The sequence below is a fragment of the Cydia splendana genome, chromosome 17, assembly GCF_910591565.1.
Source record: "Cydia splendana chromosome 17, ilCydSple1.2, whole genome shotgun sequence".
Lineage (NCBI taxonomy): Eukaryota > Metazoa > Arthropoda > Insecta > Lepidoptera > Tortricidae > Cydia > Cydia splendana.
In genome coordinates, this window is record NC_085976.1 from 18139507 (window position 1) to 18162604 (window position 23098).

Here is a 23098-nt window from a genome sequence, read left to right on the forward strand (position 1 = left end):
TAGATAACGAAATTTCGATTTTCTTGTTTGGCGGTAGGCCATGTGATTGACGTGACGTGTGATGTGTCAATGTGGTTTGTTTACTGTATGTGCAACAAAGGTGCCACCTACACAGAGCTTTGCCTAATATTCCCTATTCGAACGTACACCGATCAAAATGACATCTAACTGATGTCATTCAATTATCGTGCATTTCGTTCGTATAGGTACATGTAGGTAGATACTCGTATTGGCGCGAGCGAGACGCACTATCATCATCATACGCTTGTCGGTGGAGCAATTTCCATGCTTGGCGGTCCTCTGCCTTCTCTTTGACAGCCTTTATTTGGTTCTCATTTGACATCTCTAGGGTTTTAATTAACACAAAGGTTGTGGCCAGAAAACCAGTTTTTTGGCCTAAAATTGTTCAATTTTGATGCCAAAGATCTCGAAGATATTTACTTTGAAGTAAATATGTTTGCTTAAAGCCGATGCTGTTAATATGATAAGCTATAAAAAACATAAGGAAACTAAGGGATCGAAGGATTGGCTTGGGGGAGCCCCTTAATGGTGGCGATTCCACATTCCACATTATCGCTTGGCAAGCCGCGAGTCGATCCGGAGTTAGCTTAGATGAACTCTATCTAAGAATATACGAGTGATCTAATGCGACTACTACTTATGGTATAATAACTGCCATCCCACGTTTCACCCACATCAAAACTAGTCATTAAGGAATCCTAATTATCACGAACGTTATCTATAGGAATAATATAATATATAGGAAATAAATATTATATATAGGAAATCTACAAAACATATATACAATATGGTAGATAAATGTTTGGGCTATTTAGTTTATTTTGGTGGTTTGTCTGTCACAATGTGTGTATATTTTGCGGGTGTATTTAGAATAATGCTTATAAGTGACGTTTTAGGATTCCGTAGGAACTCATGATAGAAAATTTTACTAAGTTTTCGGCGTGTAAAAAAATTCTTTTATTTTTTATGATTCTGTTACAAGTTGAAAACTTTAAAGCATATCACGTCATCACATACATGTATTCCTCTTCTAGTTAGTTCAAAATACATAGGTACAACATGTACCTACTTATGTGACACAAATCAAAACCAATTGGACACCTCATTCATTGAAATTGGTAGATATTTTTGACTCTACGTAGAACAAAACGCACAGTTATTTACTATGTTTTAAACCTAAGGAAAAATGAAAATTAATCATCTTCTGTCTTGTTCGAAGCGGTAAATTTTTCTTTTAATTTAAAAATTCGTAGGATCAGTGGCAGATGTTTCTGCTTGATCAAACCTACTCTCACCAAAAAAGACGAGGCAACCGTATGAGATGCTTTCGTTAACGCAAACAAGGGCGTCAAAAAGCTAATCGATTTATGATTAGGTACCTATTTACAGTAACTATTAAAGCCATGTTTTATATACTTTATAATTATTTACCTGAGTTAAAGGTATGCAATCAAACTCCCTGTTCCTCCGTGCACCTCGCATGATTCCTTGCACAGACTGCATCACTAATTGGGTGTGAACCCTAATTAATTACAGTAATCAACTGCTCTGATCGAGCGATGTGGGGCATTTACTCGTTATTAGATTCAGGGTTGACACTGGTGGCCTAGTGGTAAGAGCGTGCGACTTTCAATCCGGAGGTCGCGGGTTCAAACCCCGGCTCGTACGGAGCCCGAGTTTTTCGGAACTTATGTACGAAATATCATTTGATATGCCAGTTGCTTGTCGATGAAGGAAAACATCGTGAGGAAACCGGACTAATCCCAATAAGGCCTAGTTTCCCCTCTGGGTTGGAAGGTCAGATGGCAGTCGCTTTCGTAAAAACTAGTGCCTACGTCAAATCATAGGATTAGTTGTCAAGCGGACCCCAGGCTCCCATGAGCCGTGGCAAAAATGCTGGGATAACGCGAGGAAGAAGAAGAAGATTCAGGGTTGACGCTTGTGGTTTACAAGTGAATAGTACCATCGTCCTTCCTAAATCATAATTCGTTTATTGTAATGTCAAGCCACATTGTAAAAAGTAACAGTGGACCGACGCCTTTGATGTTTGCGTAAATGCGGACACCGCACAGTAGGGTTGTCACAGAGTTTTACACAACTGCCCAAGACTTACACTTGATTTAGTATCAGACACGCTAGCCCTGTGAGTAGTACCGAGCTACTAACAATGGCGATGTATGCAGCTCGGGTGCGCACGACCCACCTCTCGCTTTGCGCACCGCGCACGATTGCCCTGTCTAGACAGCTTCGTCAAATGACTAGTATTATTTTATAGACTATGGTCAAGCCAAGCTACAAGAGCCTACAAATAGGAAAATGTTGGTCGCGAATGAAACCTATATATGGCTGACAGTTTTAGTAGCAAAACGCTGGCAATTTCTATCCATGTAAGATATTTATATAATGCTACATAATATACCAACAACAAACTTGTGGAACTTGCCACTTGGGGAACTTGTAGTCCGCTCTGTAATCTAATCCCAAGAATTGGCACATAGGCACTAATGTAAAGCGGCTGCCATCTTGTCTTTTGTTACAGAAGGGAAACTAGGCCGGATTCCTCACTATGTTTTTCACCGAAAAGCAATTTTGGTAAATCAGATGATTTTTCGTACATAAGATAAGATAAAATAAGAATAGCCTTTATTGACCAAAAAATAAAATTAATTACATAAGTTTCAAGAAACTCATTGGTACGAGCCGAACCGGTGACTTTCAGGTTATAAGACGCACCAAATAGGCCACCAACGCTTAAAGTAAGCAATGATATATAAATCATTAATCTAAATCTCAGTTCTTTGTACGGGACCCTTCAGAGGTGACTCTGATTCGGTCTTGACCTATATTAAACAAAAACTTGTCAGGACACTCGTGCGCCGAACAGTGTTTGTTAAAATCCACCTTACTACGTTACAATAGAGTATAGCTTAGAAAATCACGGACACGGTTTATCCGGTAACGGAAAAGATGAGGAGTAGTAGGTTTGCGTGATATGGGCATGTAATGAAGAGGGATGAATGCCATATAGGCAAAATAATGTTAGGGATGAATGTTGATGGCCGGAGAGCGGTTGGTAGACACAAAAAGCGATGGATGGATTGTGTGAAAGAGGATATGAGAAAGAAAGGGAGTGAGTGCTGACGTGACGAAAGATAGAGGAGAGGAGAATGGAAGAGAAGAACATGTTATGCCGACCCCACATAACGTGGGAAAAGGGCAGGGAGAAGAAGGAGGAGAGTTAAGAAAATCAGAAAATACTCACTAGTTATTTCATTCCATTAAATCTCACGATAATGATAAAATTAACAGTGCACGAGTGAGCGGCATGCAATTCATCTCATTGTACCTACTTAATTAGCCAACAACACTGGAACATTAAGTTTTTATTAACTATGTGGTACCTACTGTCGCCAGATATATAGGAGCGGCCAAGGTGCCTATAAATATCTGAACATGCACTTTAGGGTCTTCGTAATAGAGGCTTCGTTCAGATGTTTGTGAACACCTTAGCTGCTTCTATATATCTGATGGCGACTATACGAGGGTAAGGGGTGACCGAAGCATTTTGGGGCCTACAAATGTTTTCGGCGTCCATGGTATAGTTGAATCATCGAGAGCGTGGAATTGCATATGTAGTAGTATTGTTTGTTTACAGGCATTCTATATTTGAATTTTCTATTTTCTTGTACTATCAGCATACAACCACTACAAATGCAATTCCATCTTCTCGATAATTCATCTATAAACCCGCTCAGCTAGTGCAGCACTAGGACAGATTGATTGAAATAGCTTTCAGTTCGAGTAAATGATATTATGTTATCGTAAATTGATTAAGAGTATTATGACAACCTTTTGCTATGACACAGGTCTCCAGGCTCTTTAATTCTTAATTATATTTGGAAACTTCGTATGTTTAGCTGCAGCATATATTGCATATTTGTGTCCAAGAAGTTTTTTATAATATTAGAGTCATCACTGTTGTTGTTACATAGGCCTCCGGCCTCTCTTTTTTATACCTGAGTATAAGAGTATCATATTGCTTTACATTCGAACCCAAGAAGTTGCTGATACTGGAGACTAGAGATGCAACGGATAGTTGTTTGGTCGGATACCGGATACCGGATATTCGGCCTGATCATCGGCCGAATATTCGGCCAGCGAAATTATACCTACATTTCGGTTTTTCAGGTGCGCATTGTGCAGGCTTTGATCTGTTTCGTAGTGAAAGTTCGCGGGGACTCATTTCTAGGTTCGAAAATGAGTGCGCGTGCAATAGTGGATGTTTAAAATGTTTTAAAATAATAAACGAGTACGATTATGACCATGACGGTTTCTTAAATCCAATTTGTTGACTCCAAAATCAAGCAAAATTACTATCCGGTATCCGGCCGGATATTAAAAAGAGGACCGGATAGGCCGGATACCGGATAGTAACCGGATATCCGGTGCATCTCTACTGGAGATTAAACTGCCGCTACTGTATCTGAAACTATCATCACTATTACAACATAGGCCTCCGGCATCTCAATAACCCGAGTATAAGAGTATTATTGCTTTACCTTCGTATCCAAGAAGTTGTTAGAATAAAATTGCAGTTTGAATTGCCACTATTGCATTTCAAACTATGATCGCTTAGGTTTCAGGGGGGGTGTCACTTAGCTCTGACATAGGCCTCCGGCCTCTCTTTTCTTATTATTTACCTTTGAATCCAAGAAGTTGTTAATACTGGAGTCCGAACTGCCACTGCTGCATCGCAAACTGTCATCACTATTACTGTTGCATAGGCCTCCACCCTCACTACTTTTACTTATATCCGAGTCCGACTCGATCCATAGCGGTGACACGTATTTGAACTTATGCGCAAACGCGTTTAATTTACATTCGTTGCTCATTTTGCATAAATCTAAACCGACTTTAAATCAAAATACGAATTTTAGAAGCGTCTTCAATTGTTTATAATCTGTTTCTCAACTCTATTTCTCAATTGTTTTCTTTCTTCAAATCTTCAGTTGATTCTAAATTCGTAATTTTGAATCGTCATTAATTTGTTCCAATATTAAACCGTCGGTTTCTTTAACGCGATTTTGCATTTGTTTTATGATTGAATTGAAATTGTGTGTAGATTGTGGACAGTTTTAGGTCACATGGCTAAGACGGGACTGGATAAGATTCACGGGCACCAATGTATGTAGGCAAATAAGACACCGGGAGGGGACGCCAACTGCGGGTCTGTACGTACTATTTCGGTATCGCTATGATTTGTGATTGTTAAAGTAATACATGGAATGGCTTATATGAATGAAGATACCGGTTGCTATAGGATAATCTTCGTTTCAGTCCTATTTATACGTTTATTATTTGTACTATTTTATTTGCATATCTTTTATATACTCAGGTAGGTATTTGAAATATAAGCATATTAGTTTTGTCTGAATATGAACTCTACCTCTTTTTCTACCGTTTGTCATTGACATAAGAAAGTCAAGACCAATATCGCCAAATATAAATGACAATAATTCAATCCGTTTCCATTGTTTTGAAATTAAAAAGTCTTATAATATAACCCAAAAAAACTCGGGTTAAGCTATGATTAAGGTTTGTTCGAATTGTTACTGCAATGATACACACTGCCAGACTGCATTAGGTACCACGGGAAATCTAAATTTCAATGTCCCTTATAAATGAAATTTAAAGCAGTGTTACAGCAATGCAGTCGCAATTGCAATATAAACTTTAGTCCAAATGTGTCGAAGTCAAATCACTTTGTCCCTTAGCATAAGGACAAGATTTTCTTGTATCTTTATACGAATAATCTGTCAATGCGTCCTTATGGCAAAGTGGGACGTTTTGCTTGGAAGCGACACATATATTTAACCCAAGCCTTTGTGCAGCTTGATAAATAGGTTTTACATGCATAGTTACATTTCCACGCTTATTACTGACAATTTTTATTGATGTTTCAATGTACCCCAGGTCTTCTTTAATTTAATTAATATTATCATTTCTCCACTACCTAAAGGTTATCTGGAAGAGATCGCTGTTTAGCGATAAGACCGCCTTTTGTTGCCTCTGTCTTCATGTATTATGTATGTCTCTCTGTAAATGTTTTTATTGAGGTTGTGCAATAAAGAGGTTTTGTATTGTATTGTACCCCAGGTCTAAAGAAATCCTTGTACGGTCCGTTAGCGGCTTAAGATTTAGTGCCCCACAGGATGCCATTATACAATTAGTGGCGTCAGAGGCACCCCGCGCCGAACTGGCCAAGAAAGGAGGCGAAATTTAACGATTTTTAAATTACATATGTTTCTCTTACTCTTATATGTTATCTGGTCCTATTATTTATTACTGTACTATGCTTTATTAATTGAATTTCCTTATAATCCTTTTTTTTTATCTGTTCAACATTATTGCAATAGCCGCTTATGTAATACCTTTAATATAAGCAAATCGTGTGAAATCCCTCACGGGACAGGCTTTGCCTAGTGTGGGGTCAGTATAAAATGTAAATTCTCTAATATGTTTTTGGAAATAAACTATTTGTAGGTATTATTGTAGGTTGTATTTAAATGAAATTGAAGTTTTCGTTGCTAATCCAATTAAGTATGATTTTATCTTTTTAGTGGACTTTTGATGAAAGGATGGAATTTTATCAATTTAATTAGAGTAATAATTACGTATGTATGTTTTCAGTTACGTACGTATGTTTACATAACATTTAACAACACTTACCTAGTTAACGAGTCTTTCTTCAAACTATTTTATAAAATTTTAAATTTAAAGTTTAACTATGTATAAGTACAATATATTTTTGGTTTTACAAACTCATATATTTTGTCGAGGTTTAATGCAGTTTTAGCAAAATAATACGTCTTGTAACATGTACTGTAACTAGGTACCTATCGTGTGCCTGCTGTGTCTTTAGAAAGGTCTAATTAATAATCAAGAAAAGTCTGAAACAAGAGCAATCCTACTCACTCTTCCTTCATGTTCCCTCCTTAACTGCTCCAACTCATAATTATACAGTCCATGCGGCATTGATATCGAATTCCTCATCTTTCTATACTGCACCGGATCCTCAGCTTCTTCATCCTTCTTCTCATCTTTATTATCACTTTTTTCATCTTTATTATCACCTTTTTCATCTTGATTATCACTTTTTTCATCTTTATTATCACCTTTTTCATCTTTAATCTCAGCCCTTTTAAGTTCAATTTCCTCTGGCTCTACAATCTTGACAGTAGGGGTTGAAGCTCTAAATCCCCCTTCAAGCTGAGGTCCATCTATAGGAGATAAAGGATCGCCAACTTGGAATTGTGCATGTGGAGTATCTGCATCTATGAATGGTATATCAGTTGGAGTTCTAGCGGTGTTTGGTGTGGTCGCTTCTAATATTCTCCGTCTTGTTTCAGGAGGCATTTCGACGAAATCATGAGGGTATGAGGGTATTTGTATTCGTAAATCTGGTTTCTTTCTGATACGCATCTTGAGCTTTAAATTTAACTTTAGAGATCTTAGGTGTTATATTTTATTGCACTACACTGTTGTACGATCTTTAATCATTAAAAGTCTTCAATTGGCATTTCTAGTCCTGTCCACTTATCAGTCCTTGTCAGAATCTACTAATCTTCTTTCTTATCTCCAACTTCATTTATAACTGTTTTTATTTTATCACTTTCACAGACACGATTGCAACTACACTTTGTATATTTACACTGACAAATTGTTACTTATATGATGCTTAATTTGAACGAGATAACTTTCATTATTTTGTTTGCTCTTCTGATAACAATTTAAATACTAACATAATTGTTTCTCTAATGATTGTAAGCAACAGTCCAAATTAGTTCAAGCATTCTATCGCAATTGTGTCCTAAAGAGTGTTGTCTGAGACTGAATTTCTTTTCCGGCATGTTATCAAATTTGTCCATATCACGTGAAGTGATAACAGGTGACGTAACGATAGCGAATTTTTTGTCTAAACTGATATTATGGTGTTTGTTTTATCAATTCCCTTGCAAATTATTGCCGTGTTTTACCTTGTTTGTTCAATTAGTGTGGATATAGGTTATTCTGAGCTCGATATTAGTTTCCTCCTTTGATAAGAAATACTGGACGTACCGTTAATAATAACTTAATAAAGTTGTACATATTTCTCTAGTTTCTTTACCGTTTTATAATGGCGATTAAAGATAATATATTAGTCATAATTTATCTTAAGAATTTTAATCAAACGAATAAGACTTTCTTTATGTTACGAGTAGCAGAAAACAGAATCCCTAGCTTCATTCGTTTGCATTATGTCTACTTATTTTTGTATAGGATTTTGAACAGCGCGCCAAGCGGGTTGGTTTGGAAACTCAAAATCCCATACAAAATGACACTTAACGCAAACGCGTACGTCACGTCACGCTGTCTAATGAAATTTAGACTAGGGGTACTGCATAGAATGTCCGCAGTAAAGAAGAAAAAATGTACCTAATCTTAATAATCAACTTTAGACCATGTTGATAATGTGTTTAATTTAACCAAACTGATAAAACCTCTATCTTGAGAGCAATGACTGTCCAAATAGCGTAAATTTATAGTAAATGCGATAATCCTAAAGCAAACATTGTTAACATAGTTATGTACATCTTGTTTGCGGACCGTTGGATTATCCTGTTTGGTTTATGAAATTGCCTTGATCATGGTCGCGATAGCCTAGATTCCTAGAATGATAATTTGGACGCATTTTCTAGCAAAATGAAATTGGCAAGAAAATTTTATTTGATGTACTTAGCTCTCTCCAATCTCCAAGTTTAAAAGGCAGCCGATAGACACAATCGTTCGCGCAATTTATTATGGTGGCGTATGCAGGCTTACATACTATTAATGCTATACATATATTAACGTAAGTCCAATGTTTGATGAGCAAGTATGCAGGCCGATTCGGTACGCTTACTGTTTCTGTATGCAACACCATTGTTGATTTGCGACAGTGTTTGGAGTTGAAACCCTAGGACTGTGGGGGCCTAGCGCGCGCCGCCTCTATAAGGAATTAGCAAAGCTCCTTATAGAGGCTTCGAATGACCTGTATTTCGCTCAGCGGATAAGCATTGTTATCCAGAGGGGTAATGCGGCCAGTCTTCTAGGCACATTCAAGAGGTCACGACTTGGGACAATTTTTTTATTTATAAGTTTTTAATTTAAGTGTTTTATGATGTCTGTAAACAAAGCTAACTCACCTGATCCTGCGGATTCTGTAGATACTGCTGCCTCAGCACCTCTAACTCCAAATTCTGAAGCGTCGGCATCGAAATCGAATTCCTCCTCAAATTCGCCCGTCTCTGTTCCGCTTCTATATCCTTCTCATTCTGTATCAAAGCCATAGACTCTTCGGCAGCTTTAGAAGTACTAGGCGACGTGAGATCAGTCGATTGCGTGCTCGGACTATTAACTCTACTAGATTTGCTTGAATCTGGTTCTAAAGTTATATAAAGTGTTCCTTCAGGTGTATTAACTACTATAGTATCACTGTCTGGTGAAGAATGTACTTCTCCTAAGTCGGTAGCATGTATTTCTTTGGTTTCTCGTTTTGGTCGAATTGGTTCTCCTGGCCTGACATGGTCAAGTTCGATGAAATCGTCCGCGAAAGGGATTTCTTTGTTTCTTTTGAGTTCGGGGGAGTTGAGGCCTTTTGCTATTTCTGGTTGGCCGTCCATGTTGGTATTTCATACAGCAGTAACCTGAAAAAAGAGGTCTCTGGTTAGTGGAGGGTTATTGACGTCTGACATCAAAGTATGATAAAGTATATCAAATAAATTAGACTATCACGGGTCTTTGCGATGTTCAACTACTATGATTTAATTTATATTTGAGAGCGAGGTACCAGGTAGTATTATATTAAGGATGATTATCCATTTAAATAAATTCACGCTGCCACCTGGAAACCTGAGGAGAGTGAAGGGTATTTAAAAGACGACGTCTTTTAGGTTATGAATAATAAATACTGGAAACGTTTCTAAGTAAAGGAGTGATTCTTTTGAGCCTGCGTGGAATTTACTATTTTATTTTTAACTATTTTCAAGTGTATACTGACCCACCACGCATAACAACTATTGGAAAACTCATTTGCCACACCTACTTATATACCTACTTCTCATTTAAAGAATTTTTACATAGACTGGATACGGTAACAGCTGATTCATATAATTTATAACCTTAAAACACAAAATATGTATTGAGATGACAGCTGTTACCATACCCAAGTTATATGAAAATATAAATACTATAATTGTTTACATTATTCTCACACAAAATCTCCAAATTACAACTTTTTAAAGTTTTGTAGTGTCTGGTACAGTCATCTGCAATAACATGTTGCACAACGAAGGCCGCAAAAATATCTGACACGGGGCCCGATTCGGATTTTGAAATAGACATCTACTAGATATCTTTTAGACGTCACCAAGATACGATAACGATATGTTTAAGATCTAACCTGTCAATTTGACATTTATGCGATTTTGGAGATACTCTTGAACGATTTCCACAAGATATATTATGACTTAGAGATCCCATTCACTTCTAATAGATATCTAACACTATCTGACGTAAAAGTGACACTGGTTGCCCGAATTGAGCTGCAAAAGAGAACTAGTTGAAATCTAAACTATAACGTATCTAGAATGGATCTAGTACGTGTCGTCTCTTGTTGAAGTTCGAATACGGCAGACGATCTTATTTATAGAGCCTTATAAGCTTGTCACATATTTTTGCGGCCTTCGAAGAGTAACATATTATTGCAGGTGACTGTGCCATTGTAATTAATGCGTGGCTGTTGTAGCAGTATGATATTCATATATGCGACGTTATCTATGAAAATGGACCTTATTGTCGATGGCGCTTACGCCATTATTAACGATGCTCCGACATAAATACAATGCCGCGCGACTCTGTGCGGCGTAAGCGCCATCGACTATAAGGTCCCTTTTCATAGATAATGCCCCATATTTTCATAGGTATTTAAACAATATATTTCAGCCGGGAAAAGAAGTTAGGACTTAAAATAAACGAAGTTAAATGTCGATGAAATATAAGACAACAATTTTATTACTCCATAAGAAACTTTGAAACAATGCACCATTATTTTCATGTAAAAACAGTTTTAATACATGTTAAAACAGTCTAAAAATACTGTAATAAAAATGATTAAGTAACAAGTAGGTAAATACACTAAAATTTGTAAAAAAATATGAACAATAACTGATGTCAACGACAGAGACATGTGACGAAATCAGTTGGTTTAGTGATACTGTACCTACCTAATGCTAACATTTGGTTTGAGTAACTTATTTAAAAATGTTGTTAGCGACTCCCGCCATATTTAGTAAGGAGGATTTAAAGGTGCAACTACAGATCTTAGAATGTCAATGTACGATTTCTATGTGGCAATTTAATTATGTTTGAATGTTATTCAATATTCAATACCTACCATAAATACTTGTAGATAAAGTAATAGATACTGAAAAGTTTCCCAAAGTAATTACAACGATTACCTACCTACTCTTAAGCGATACCTATGATTTTTACCAGTTTACCTATAAGAAAGTTTTGTGTTAATTTTTTATCTTTTATTAAGATAGTAGATATAGAGTTAGACCAAGATAAGGCTGCAACGATTTTGATACGACGAGCTTGTAATTATAGTTGGTCAAGCAGATCTTGTCAGTAGAAAAAGGCGGCAAATTTGAAAAATGTAGGCGCGAAGGAATATCGTCTCATAGAAAATTTGAATTTCGCGCCTTTTTCTACTGACAAGATTTGCTTGACCATCTATAGTAATGTATTTTTCAAATGTTCATAGAGCTCTACTAGGAAAGGTTTTTTTTTAATTCAACTCTCAGAGCTTAAATTATATCGGGTTCATTTTTTTACAACTATTACGCGAACGAAGTCTTAGACGGAAGTTAGTCCGTAAAAACACGCAATTTAAGTGTCAGATAAAAAATAATTTTGATATTGATGTAATTTTTTACATCCTGACATTATTAAAGGTTTATCCTTGTCGCTCATCGTTAACACCTGTCATTTCATAGTTAAACAAAAAATGTAATGACGCACGTTTTGAAGTATCTTTGGTTTTGGTAGGTATACTTGTAGCTTTCCAACAGAGAAAGGTCTTATGCACATAAACCATAATATTAAGTCCCTAATAGTAGTAACGCAGCCAGCATCTTCGGGACCTTGCCGCAGGGGCCTTTTTTAGATTTAGTTTAGTTTAGTTTAGTTTTATTTTAGGATAGTTTGTATTTAGATTAATTGTAATTTTAAGTTGTTATTATTCATTGTTTTTGACATATTTTTGTACCTTATACATGAATATATAATTGAGTCCCTAACATAAGTACATACCTATATACTTTTCTATGTACAATTAATATGGCGACGTGGGTACTTAAGTTGGGGCACCGACCGAACGTGACGCTATTTTTTCAACACTATCAGAAAAAACAGTGTTAAAAAAGAAAAAAGAAAAGAAGCTAATATTTGGCATGGTAACGTGTGATAATTTAGCTTTAAATTCAACGGTATATAATACAGATAGGTATCTGTAGATTATTATTATCAGAGATATATATAACTCCGTATAAGAAAAATAAAGTCTAAGAAAAAAACGTGCCTCAGAAATCAAGAAAAAGTCATTCTCGAATAGATGGCGCCATACCTTTGACCTATTCTCGGCTAGATGGCGTTGACGACACAGTTTGATATTTAACAATTTTAACACATATCAGTGAAAGAACATGGGTCAGTATGGAACAATAAAAATTAAAAATCATTTATCCGTTAAACATATTTTGATTATTTATACATTTTCAATTTTATTTTAAGTTTTCATCGTGTGTCGATAGATGGCAGTAAATGTACCGTGACTACAAAATTTACTTTGGCAGCAATAGCCCTCTACACTATATATTCTCTTTGTTATTATTAAGGTAGTCAAACGCGTGACGTCCGCGACGAAGTAAACCTGGGCTATAACCGCGAAAATCGAAGTTCGCAAATTGCGAGCATTTTGCTCTGTCACTCTAATTACTCCTTCATTGGAGTAAAAGAGAAAGATCCCCGCAATTTGCGAATTTCGGTTTTCGCGGTAGCCGCTCTGTTTGTGGAATGCCCTAAACTAAGGAGGGGTTTGTGGTAGGTGTGGTACACTGATATCAGAATGACATTTAGAAAGAAAGAAAGAAAGAAAGAAAATTTGATATCATTCGGTTAGCTTGCATTTCGCTTATATGAAATGAAACTATACTTATACTACGATTATGATTATACTTGTCCGTAGCTACATATGTATATTGGCGCGACGACGACAACTAAATAACACGATTCAATTATCATTCAGTACCCCTAGTGTTCTAAGTAGGGTTGCCAGATTGTCGGGATTTGGCGGGATTTTCCCGATTTTTAGCATGTGTTCCCGATTCCCGACAAAGTGTAAACTGTCCAGAAAAACAGCTTCACGCTTTAAAACAATAATTTCATGCTCCGAACTGTCGTCGAGCGAGCGAGCTGACGTAGTGCCAATAATGTAAAATATCGTTGTTTTTAATACAATTACTTTAATTTGAATGTTTTTTTTCCCGACTTATGTCCCAAAATCCCGAAATAATTCTATTGTTTCCCGATAATAGCGCCTTTCGATCTGGCAACCCTACTAAGGGTTCTGATGTTCTGGGCCCAGTTTTATAAAGTTACAAGTTACAAGTTTACAGGCGTTTACTGGCAACACTTGCTCCGTTTTTTACAGTTTGCCTTTTATAAAAGTACTGTGTTACAATTTTACAGGTTACAGGTACAAGTGCCTGTAGCTCAACCATAGACGAAAATATGGGAGTTTAATAGTTTTAAACTCATAATCGAACAAGCGTTTTATAAAAATATTGTAAATTACAAGTGTAGATTGGTACACTTGTAACAAAAACTGACATACGTCTTGAGTCCTGTAATTCTTAATTTTTAATTAAAATTATTCGTTTTCTGAGCGATTTTAAACTTTACTCTTTATTGTTAGGCACCAACGCCAACGATTTTGCCAGGGCATGCATATTTTTCCATGCACTGACCTCATCAGTTTTTGTTAATGTATCTGAAGTATATAGTAAATAGGAAATAAAGTGACAATATGTTTGATATTGATTTTATTGATATATCGTTTTATTTTATCTACTAGGAAACGGAAAAGGATTGGTGCCGATATTTGTCGTTGATTTATTAGCATTCGTCTCTTTATTTAAGTATAGTGCATTCACATTATGGTAAAGTGTACTATTCATAATTTTCGATACACAGCGTACTTATGTTTGAGCCGCTACCGAAGCGATACATTTTATAATGTAATGTGAAACAGTATTTATTTACTTATTAGGTAAATATTTCATGAAATCTAACTTAATCTGAATCTGAAAACGGCCCGAAAAGTATATCCTTGGCATCGAACACCGCTCTCAACCACTCGATTTTTCATTTTAATTTCTGGGCATTTTTCCAATAATTAATATTTTACAGCAAACAATAACACAGCTTACACAGCATTTAGTAGAGCACAGAGTATCTATGACAGACGTTTTTTTAAATAGTGATGTCCTTCACACCTGTAGATTTCACATGTAATCGAGATTGACCGTGGTTCTTTACAACTGTAATTATCTATGTGCATTTATAAAACACCTGTAGCCGTTCACAGTGCATTACAGGTGCCTGTAGCCTGTACTCTTGTAACCTGTAACTTGTAACTTTATAAAACTGGGCCCTGATGTCAGTGTACATTCCAATCGGCCTGTTATAGGTACGCGGAGCAGGGGCAAGTTGCAAATTATGAAATAAAATTGTCTTGAATTCCTTTACGCCCTCAGTAACACTAACCCGCCACTGTACACATAAGTCCACCAAGGTCGCGAGATACCGTCTGTGTGCCGAGATTATCTCGCAGATTACCAGCTTCCATTCCGCCGTACCGCAACTGTGACGCCATTATGTGTAGCCCTTTGTAATTTTATTATTAGAAATTAAAGTTAAAATAAAGACCGACCGCCTATCGGCTCGCTAGCCGATGGTCCCGGGTTCGAATCCTGGTAAGGGCATTTATTTGTATGATGATACAGATATTTGTTCCTGAGTCATGGTTGTTTTCTATGTATTTTAGTATTTATAATATATCATATTATATATCGTTGTTTGAGTACCCACAACACAAGCTTTCTTGAGCTTACCGTGGGGCTTAGTCAATTTGTGTAAAAATGTCCTATAATATTTATTTATTTAAGAGTCAAATCATTGTGATAGAGTCAGACCAAGCTGACTTAGCAGCGATTTTGATAGCACAGACTTAGACTGTGCAAGTGTTTTTATTTAACGACAAACTTCTATATAATTATACATACATACATACAATCATGCCTATTTCCCGGAGGGGTAGGTAGAGACCACGGATTTCCACTTGTTACGATCATGACATACCTCTTTCGCTTCCTTCACTTTCATAAAATTCCTCATACACGCTCGCTGGTTTAGAGTAAGTGCACTTGACCTGGCCTTTCTTCAGGATTTCCCCGATCTGATCAGAGAAAGTCCGCCGAGGTCTACCCCTTCCAACTCCCACTTCTACTTCTCCCTTATACACTCTCTTTGTTAGCCTTCTTTCACGTGTCCATTTGTCCAAACCATCTCAATATATTATGACGTTTAAAATAACACTATTAGCATCTAAAATATTCACCGTGCTCGTAATCACGTGAAGCATATTGGAAGCAGACGAAGCAGTGTATTCGAAACGATAACAATTCAATTTAATTTCCAAGTGCAAAATTGCACTCATGAGTTGGTGCGCGTTATGCTAGTTTAATGAAACACTGACGATTACTTATCACTGATATTGAAAACTAAATATTACTAAAATAGATACATTTAGTCATTCAGTAAATATGAAACCATATTAAAATGTTCACAATATCATAATTTCTCACACATACAAACAAATTTTCTAAAATTAACATAATTGCATCTTACCTCAGAATAATAATGCAATACCCAGCATCCTTCCCATAGTTCATCTTTAAGCCTTCCATTGTATGTAAACTACGCGACTATTACAAAGTATATAAACAAACTTAGCAGGGTTATAGTTAACACCGCGTATATTATGTAATCTACGTAGAAAATACACCAAAAACACTGAAAACTTTTTTTGGAGCAACTTTTTCCCGATTCACAGTCCCAAATCATTTTTAACACTTTGAAATACTTTAAAACACAACTATCTGCATCTAAAGATAACTGTTAAAAAACAAATGAGCGTTCAAGAGTTCTTTACTCAAATTTAAATCTGCATTGTAATTTTAAAGCAAATCTAAAAACGTTCCAAGTTCGAAGATTTAACGGTCATGCATGAGCGCGAACGAATCGAAATTTAAGTTTATAATTAGTCGAATACCGATAATTGAAACCGCCTGAGTTCGATTATTCACCACTTAGAACACACGTCACTAATTATCAGTTGCTAAAACAATGTTTAGCAAATGTTTAGCAAATCCCTTTAAAAAAAACTTTAGCCAAACATCTACTCTTAAAGGCAAACATTGCTAAAATGAAAAACAATTGGCGTTTAAAATATCGACGTTCAATTATTCTTCTTAAATGGCAATCTCACTTGTATACACTAATATGTACTCTATGACTTTTAAATAAGATTTATTTTTCAACGTGATGTTTTAAATTAATTTTAACAATATACACTAGTTGCTTGTTGCTCCGGTTCAGTAAGTATGGTGTTATTACTGAAGTTTCCTTAAATAAAACGTAATTGGTATTGATTACTCTCTGAAGCGAATTTAAATAGCCGGACACGGACAAAGTGACTAAAATATGTATACACGACCTTGATGTATGAGCAATAAGGTCGTGTATACATATTTTTGAACTTTGACCGTGTCGATATGTAATACCTTGACTGTACTAACTCAGGCAATGGCAGTTAAAAACCAGAGATTAGTTATGTGAAGTCATAAAATTAAATAAATAATGAGCATAAAAAAAAACATTTTATTTTGTCACACAACTCGCACACTTCTATGGGGTTTATCGAAGTTGATAAAGAAATTAATTATAGATCAGTTATACCGGAGATAAAAATTACATAAATGTATAGATTAATTTTACTGTCGGTTAAAAATGGCATTTTTAGTAACAACACCCTATTCTGATTTCACAATTTGTTATGATTTTGAAATGGTTTTGATACGACCTTGACGATCGTCTTGGTGATTGGCGCGCATCTCACGCACGACTTTCACTTCATTTCGGATGCACCAATCAGCGTGAGTCAGTCAATCCGCATGTTCTGGCTGAAGACTATAAGAAATGAGGATTTGTGGAGTATATTATAAGTGCCGACAACCTGCGATCGCCCAAGAAGTAGCGCTGCGGTAGTGGAGATGGATCGGTCATACCCTACTATGAGGAGATACGAACAACGCCTGTATCGCGTTCGAGTGGCGGCCTCAGGGCGGGAAGCGAGCCCGCAAACGCCCTGTACACACCTGGAGGCGCAGCGTAGAGAACGAGTTGACAGCCGTAGGACTGAGCTGGAACGAAGTCAAGACGGTTGCTCAAGACAGGAAGGCGTGGAAGGATCTTGTGGTGGCCCTATGCACCTCCGGGGTGCCTAGGACAGACAACAACAATCAGCGTGAGCGATTTTCAACGTCGTATCAAAACCAGTTCAACACCGTAAACAAATCTTTGTTCAGTCTGATTCGGGATCCGTTTTAGTTACTTTACTTTGTTTAAGCAACGTCAAACTGAGAGCGTTTTCACATTGTCCTATCCGATATCAGAAGGAAATAAAATGTAAGCAATAATGTGTTTCTCAGTATTTATTTATACATTTAATAAATCATTATTAATAAAAACGATAGACAACACAAAAAAGGCGGACTTAATGCCAATGGCACTCTCCTGCAGCTGTTTTTGTCATAAGCGCTTTCCGACATCCGATATCGGAAAAGCGCTTCCGATAAATTCTGCCATGTCGGAGCCCCCCGTCAGCTGTCGGACTGACAATATTTGTTTGTGTGCGTATGTGTAGGCATAATGTTTATTGTAAAGGGGCCCACTGATTAACAGTCCGCCGGACGGTATCGGCCTGTCAGTTAGAACAAAATTTTGACAGTTCCGAACAACTGACAGGCCGATACCGTCCGGCGAACTGTTAATCAGTGGGCTCCTTAAGTAGTGTGAGATATAGGATCCTACATCCGATATCGGATCGGATAATGTGAAAACTCTGAAGGTGGTCTAGGTACATTGCTTGTTGTTGTGCCAACCGTTTATGTATGTATATATGTATGTAGGTATGTCACTTTATTGCACATAAACAGGTTTACATAAAACGGACAAAAACAAAACAAAAATAAAAATGTTATGTACAAAGGCGTGTAACTTGCTGAAACCGTATTTACAAACATGATGTCCATTTCACACGGAACAATGTTAACTTAGAGGCGATTTAGTCAACCGCGATTATGATTCATTAGTGACAATAATGATTCGTTTCCTCGTTCGATATGATATACTGTGGAGAACCAGCCAATGGCAATGGCTTCAAACAACAATTTTTGACAACCAGAATTATTACCCATTAACGTATTGAACCGCACAGCGCCATCTACCTACATCACCGGGAAAATCCAAAGCATTAGTCTTTATTATTTACGATTGTTATACAATAACTATACTCCTTTTCACATCACCTATTCGAAAAAGGGCTTTTTCTTCCCCGCTAGGAGAGATCAAAGTGGCACTTTTCTTCCCTGCTAGGAGGGATCGAAGCTGTACTTTTCTGTTCTAGGACACATTTTTTTTTTTTCATTTTTACATACAATTTTTTTAGCTTAAATAGTGTTTTGATTTTGATACATGATTTCCTCATTTGTTTATTTTTTTATTTTCTCATAGTTGATGTGAAAAGCAGTATGTGTCACACGGTATCAAAATAATTAAATAAATGATTATTTTTTTATTATTTCGTCTTGGGCGTTAACGCTTGAATCCTCGCTTGAATCCTCTAACCTCATTACGCTCAGGATTCAATGTACGCCCTTGACGGAAATATATCATTTTGATCCCTTGTAACACAAACTACTATTTCACATCACCTAATCAGAAAATTGATTTTTCTTCCCTGCTAGGAGGGATCAAAGTGGCACTTTTCTGTTCAACGACATTTCATTGCCAGTATAAAATATTAATATAATTAACTATGAACATCGTATGTACAGCCTGGCAAAAAAGAGTAGAAATTAAAAAGAGGCAACACTGTAGTGTCAACACTAAGATGTTTTTATTTTCCTCATAGGTGATGTGAAAAGCGTGTGTCACACGGTATCAAAATTATTTCGTCTTGGGCGTTAACACTTGAATCCCTCATTACGCTCAGGATTCTACTTTAGAATCCCTCACTACGTTTGGGATTCTATTGTAGAATCCATCGCTTCATTCAGGATTCAATGTTTGCCCTTGACGGAAATATATCATTTTGATCCCTTGTAACACAAACTACTATTCCTTACGCATGTGTACACAATAAGTTGCATTATGTCACTGCATCCTTCATACACGTCACTCATGTGCAAATGCAAATGCAACGAACAAAGATCTCTATTTAGGTCTCTATGACAAAACATCACAAGTACCTTGATTTTCATACTTATCGCGATCTATTATTACTATCAATTTTAGCTTTTATACCATTGGAATAAAGTTTAGTATGGTCTGATAAGCGTGTGCTCATAGGTGTTTTTGGTTGAGTTGTACTCTCGGGAATGCAGGGCCTTTGGCTGTGCTAATTAATTATAATACATTTACATAATTAACTATTTATCCTTGATATATTATTAATCATATTACAGCTCAAATTAAAAACGGTGTCGAGTTCAGTATGTAGGTATCGAACGGTAGAGTAGGTAACTAAATAATAATTAATCTTTTAACAAAAAAGTAAACCCGACTTTAAATCTTCATTAGCAGTTCCAGTTTATCAAATGGCACTTTTTAATTGTAAATGCTTAGTTTGTTGATGAAAATACAAAAATCGCTGTATGTATGCTTATAAGCAAAGACATATGTAACTCCGTATAAGATGAATAAAGTCTAAGGAAAAAACGTGCCTCGGATGTCAAGAAAAAGTCATTCTCGGACAGATGGCGCATACACCTTTGGCCTATCCTCGGCTAGATGGCGGTGACGACACCGTTTCATATTTAACAATTTTAACACATAGGTATCAGTGAATGAACATGGGTCAAAATGATATAAAAATAATAAAATCATTTATCCAAATATATTAATTTTTTGATAGTTTTATACGTTTTCATTTTGAGTTTTAGTCGTGTGTCGATAGATGGCAGTAAATTTACTGTGACTACAAAATTTACTATGACAGGACCCCTCTATACTATCTATTCTCTTTGTTATAAGATTTGAGGAGTTCCATCATTCCCTGGAATCCATCATCAGACTAAACCTTGATATTATGTATCGTTAGAGTTCCGTTTTGATTCATCATCAGCAGTTCCATTTCATCAAATGTCACTTTTTCTGAACGTAAATATGTACTTGCTTTATTGATGAAAACACAAAAATCGCTATATGTATGTCTATAAGATTCGAGATGGATTCCCTGGATTCCTCATGGATCCTATCATCATAACTGGGATTTGATATACAGTGAAACCTGGTTAAGTGGGACCTGGATAAGTGAGAAACCTCTATAGCTGGGACTCATGGTGCGGTCCCGACACTTTAGCACTGAATTACCTCTGTTAGTGAGATAAAACGAACCTCTATAACTGGGATTAGTTGTTGTGATTTTATAGTCACATTTACCTCTATAATTGAGACAGAGAGTGTATTTTACCTCTTTTACTGAGACTATATTTATAAGATTACATTTTCTTAATTTTTTTTTAGAATTTTATACGAATTACCTCTGTATCTGAGAGAACGACAATCTATGACCTCTCTAAGTTGGACTTTATTGATCTATTTCCGTATTCATACTAACTCTTAGTCTATCCACAAATTCCGCATTTGCTTAATTGTGTCTAAACGACTTCAAGTTTCATTTAGTTACTTTATGTAGTTAAAACTATCGAAACGAAAGCTGAAATCTTGATAAGTAACAAGAATAAACAAATTTTCATTTAATAAATTTCTAAGACGCAATGAAGTCCGTATCAAATTTAATTGAAAAAATCTATCCTTTGGAAAATCATTCAAAATAAATTCAAAGAAATATTTATACAGACTTAAAAAATAATTAGGGACAAGGATTATTTTACCTAAACATTTAAAGATAATAACAAAATACCTTATTAACCACCTCTATAACTGAGATATATCCTCTATTCTCACCTCTATTAATGGGACCCTCTATAAATGAGACAGAAATTTATTTGTACCTGGCTAACTGAGACCCTGGGTAAGTGGAATACCTCTTTAAGTGAGACAAATCTGCTCGTCCATTGAAGTCTCACTTATCCAGGTTTCACTGTAAATGGGACCATCTTAGAACTATAATACTTACAAACAAAAAAATAATTTTCCAAATCGGTTCACCAATGACGGAGTTATGAGGTAACATACATACATACAAAAAAACGGTAGAATTGATAACCTCCTTTTTGAAGTCGGTTAAGACGAAACAGGAGCTGATATTTAAATATTTTATGTAAATATACCCGTCTCGCTAACGGAAGCGGCACCTAAAAGTAGTGCGATAAGGACGAGGCGAAAAATCCTGCGTAAAAATCTCAAAAACCGAGGTTTCGTACTCCTCTGTTTCCTCCTCCAAAACTTAACCATTCGTAACTAAATTTGGAAATCTAAATGATTATGACATTATCTGTGTCGGACCGTTTTGCTTTTTTGGCTAATTGATATCAATTTTGAATGCCACGCCTCTCATTGCGGCATAGTCAAGGCCATTTGGACCATTTTTGAAGGCTAGAGCCCTAAAAAACAAAAATATCAAAAAAAGCAAAACGGTCCAACACAGATATTGACAATATTAATCTGTGTTGAAAAAATCATTGCTCTAGCTTCAAAAACCACGGACGAAAACGAGGAGTACGTTTGTATGGAGAACTGACCACTCCCGTTGGCTCTTAAAAACTAGCGACTTGTCCCCTATGTTCATTTGGTACAACCTAAACTCAACTCTGAACTCGGGGTGGTTCGGTTTGGTTTGGTTGTCACCTAACTGTGGATTGCTAATGTCAAATTTTGACTTTGTACGTATTCGACAACTCATGATTTTTCCTTTTTCCCACATCAACGGGAAATCAACACGATACGTCAAACGTCGCTTGTCGAATAGGGGACGTGTGTCTAGGACGCTGGCGGCGTTGCCCCTTGGCACCGCCAGATACTCCAGTAAAGATACGCTTACGTTAAACATTAATTAGTAATAGGCAATTTTTTTTTTATTCCTGTTCTTTAGATCATTTTAAGATACTTTATTTTCGAATCCAAAAAACTTTCTGTCCGGAAGTAGGTAACAAAAAATAGTTAAAAAAAAGAGCCGTTCTTGTTTGTTAAAAATAGTAATAGTATTTTTAGTTCGTAAACGTGACGAAAATAATATTTATAATGAGTCGACAATGGAATCAGTCAAAATATTAACACGGAAAATAACTCATTCAATAAATGGCGGGGCCTCACGGATATACGTCGTGACTTGATATAAAAAAAAAGTAATAATTAGGTCTTTGATTGAATTACCATAAAACTACCTCATTAAGCTATTTATCCGAGAATCCGACATCAATATTATTTGTATCACTTGTATTTTTTGTATTCATTTGTATATTTACGCCTTAAACATGCTAGAAAAAATGGTTATAGATATAATTTCTTGCAGACTTTGTTCTGATAACGTTCAAAGTGATATTCAATACATAATCACACAAAAATATGGTCAATGTAATAAATATGTGCATTTTATCAAATTCGCTAAATGAAACTACCAAATTTGAAC

General features: G+C 36.2%; 1 protein-coding gene across 2 annotated transcripts in view; it reads right to left on the reverse strand.

The window, feature by feature from the left end:
• The window catches only part of LOC134798901 (myogenesis-regulating glycosidase), a 63024-nt gene that overhangs the window by 20404 nt on the left and 19522 nt on the right, over nt 1-23098 (reverse strand). The window contains exon 3 of one of the 2 annotated variants that reach the window (XM_063771289.1): nt 9246-9746. In XM_063771289.1, the coding sequence (XP_063627359.1) occupies nt 9246-9722 (477 nt within the window). In that variant the 5' untranslated portion in view covers nt 9723-9746. Of the gene's footprint in view, nt 1-4721; nt 4925-9245; nt 9747-23098 lie in introns of those variants that run through there. The other variant, XM_063771290.1, reaches the window with a different exon arrangement.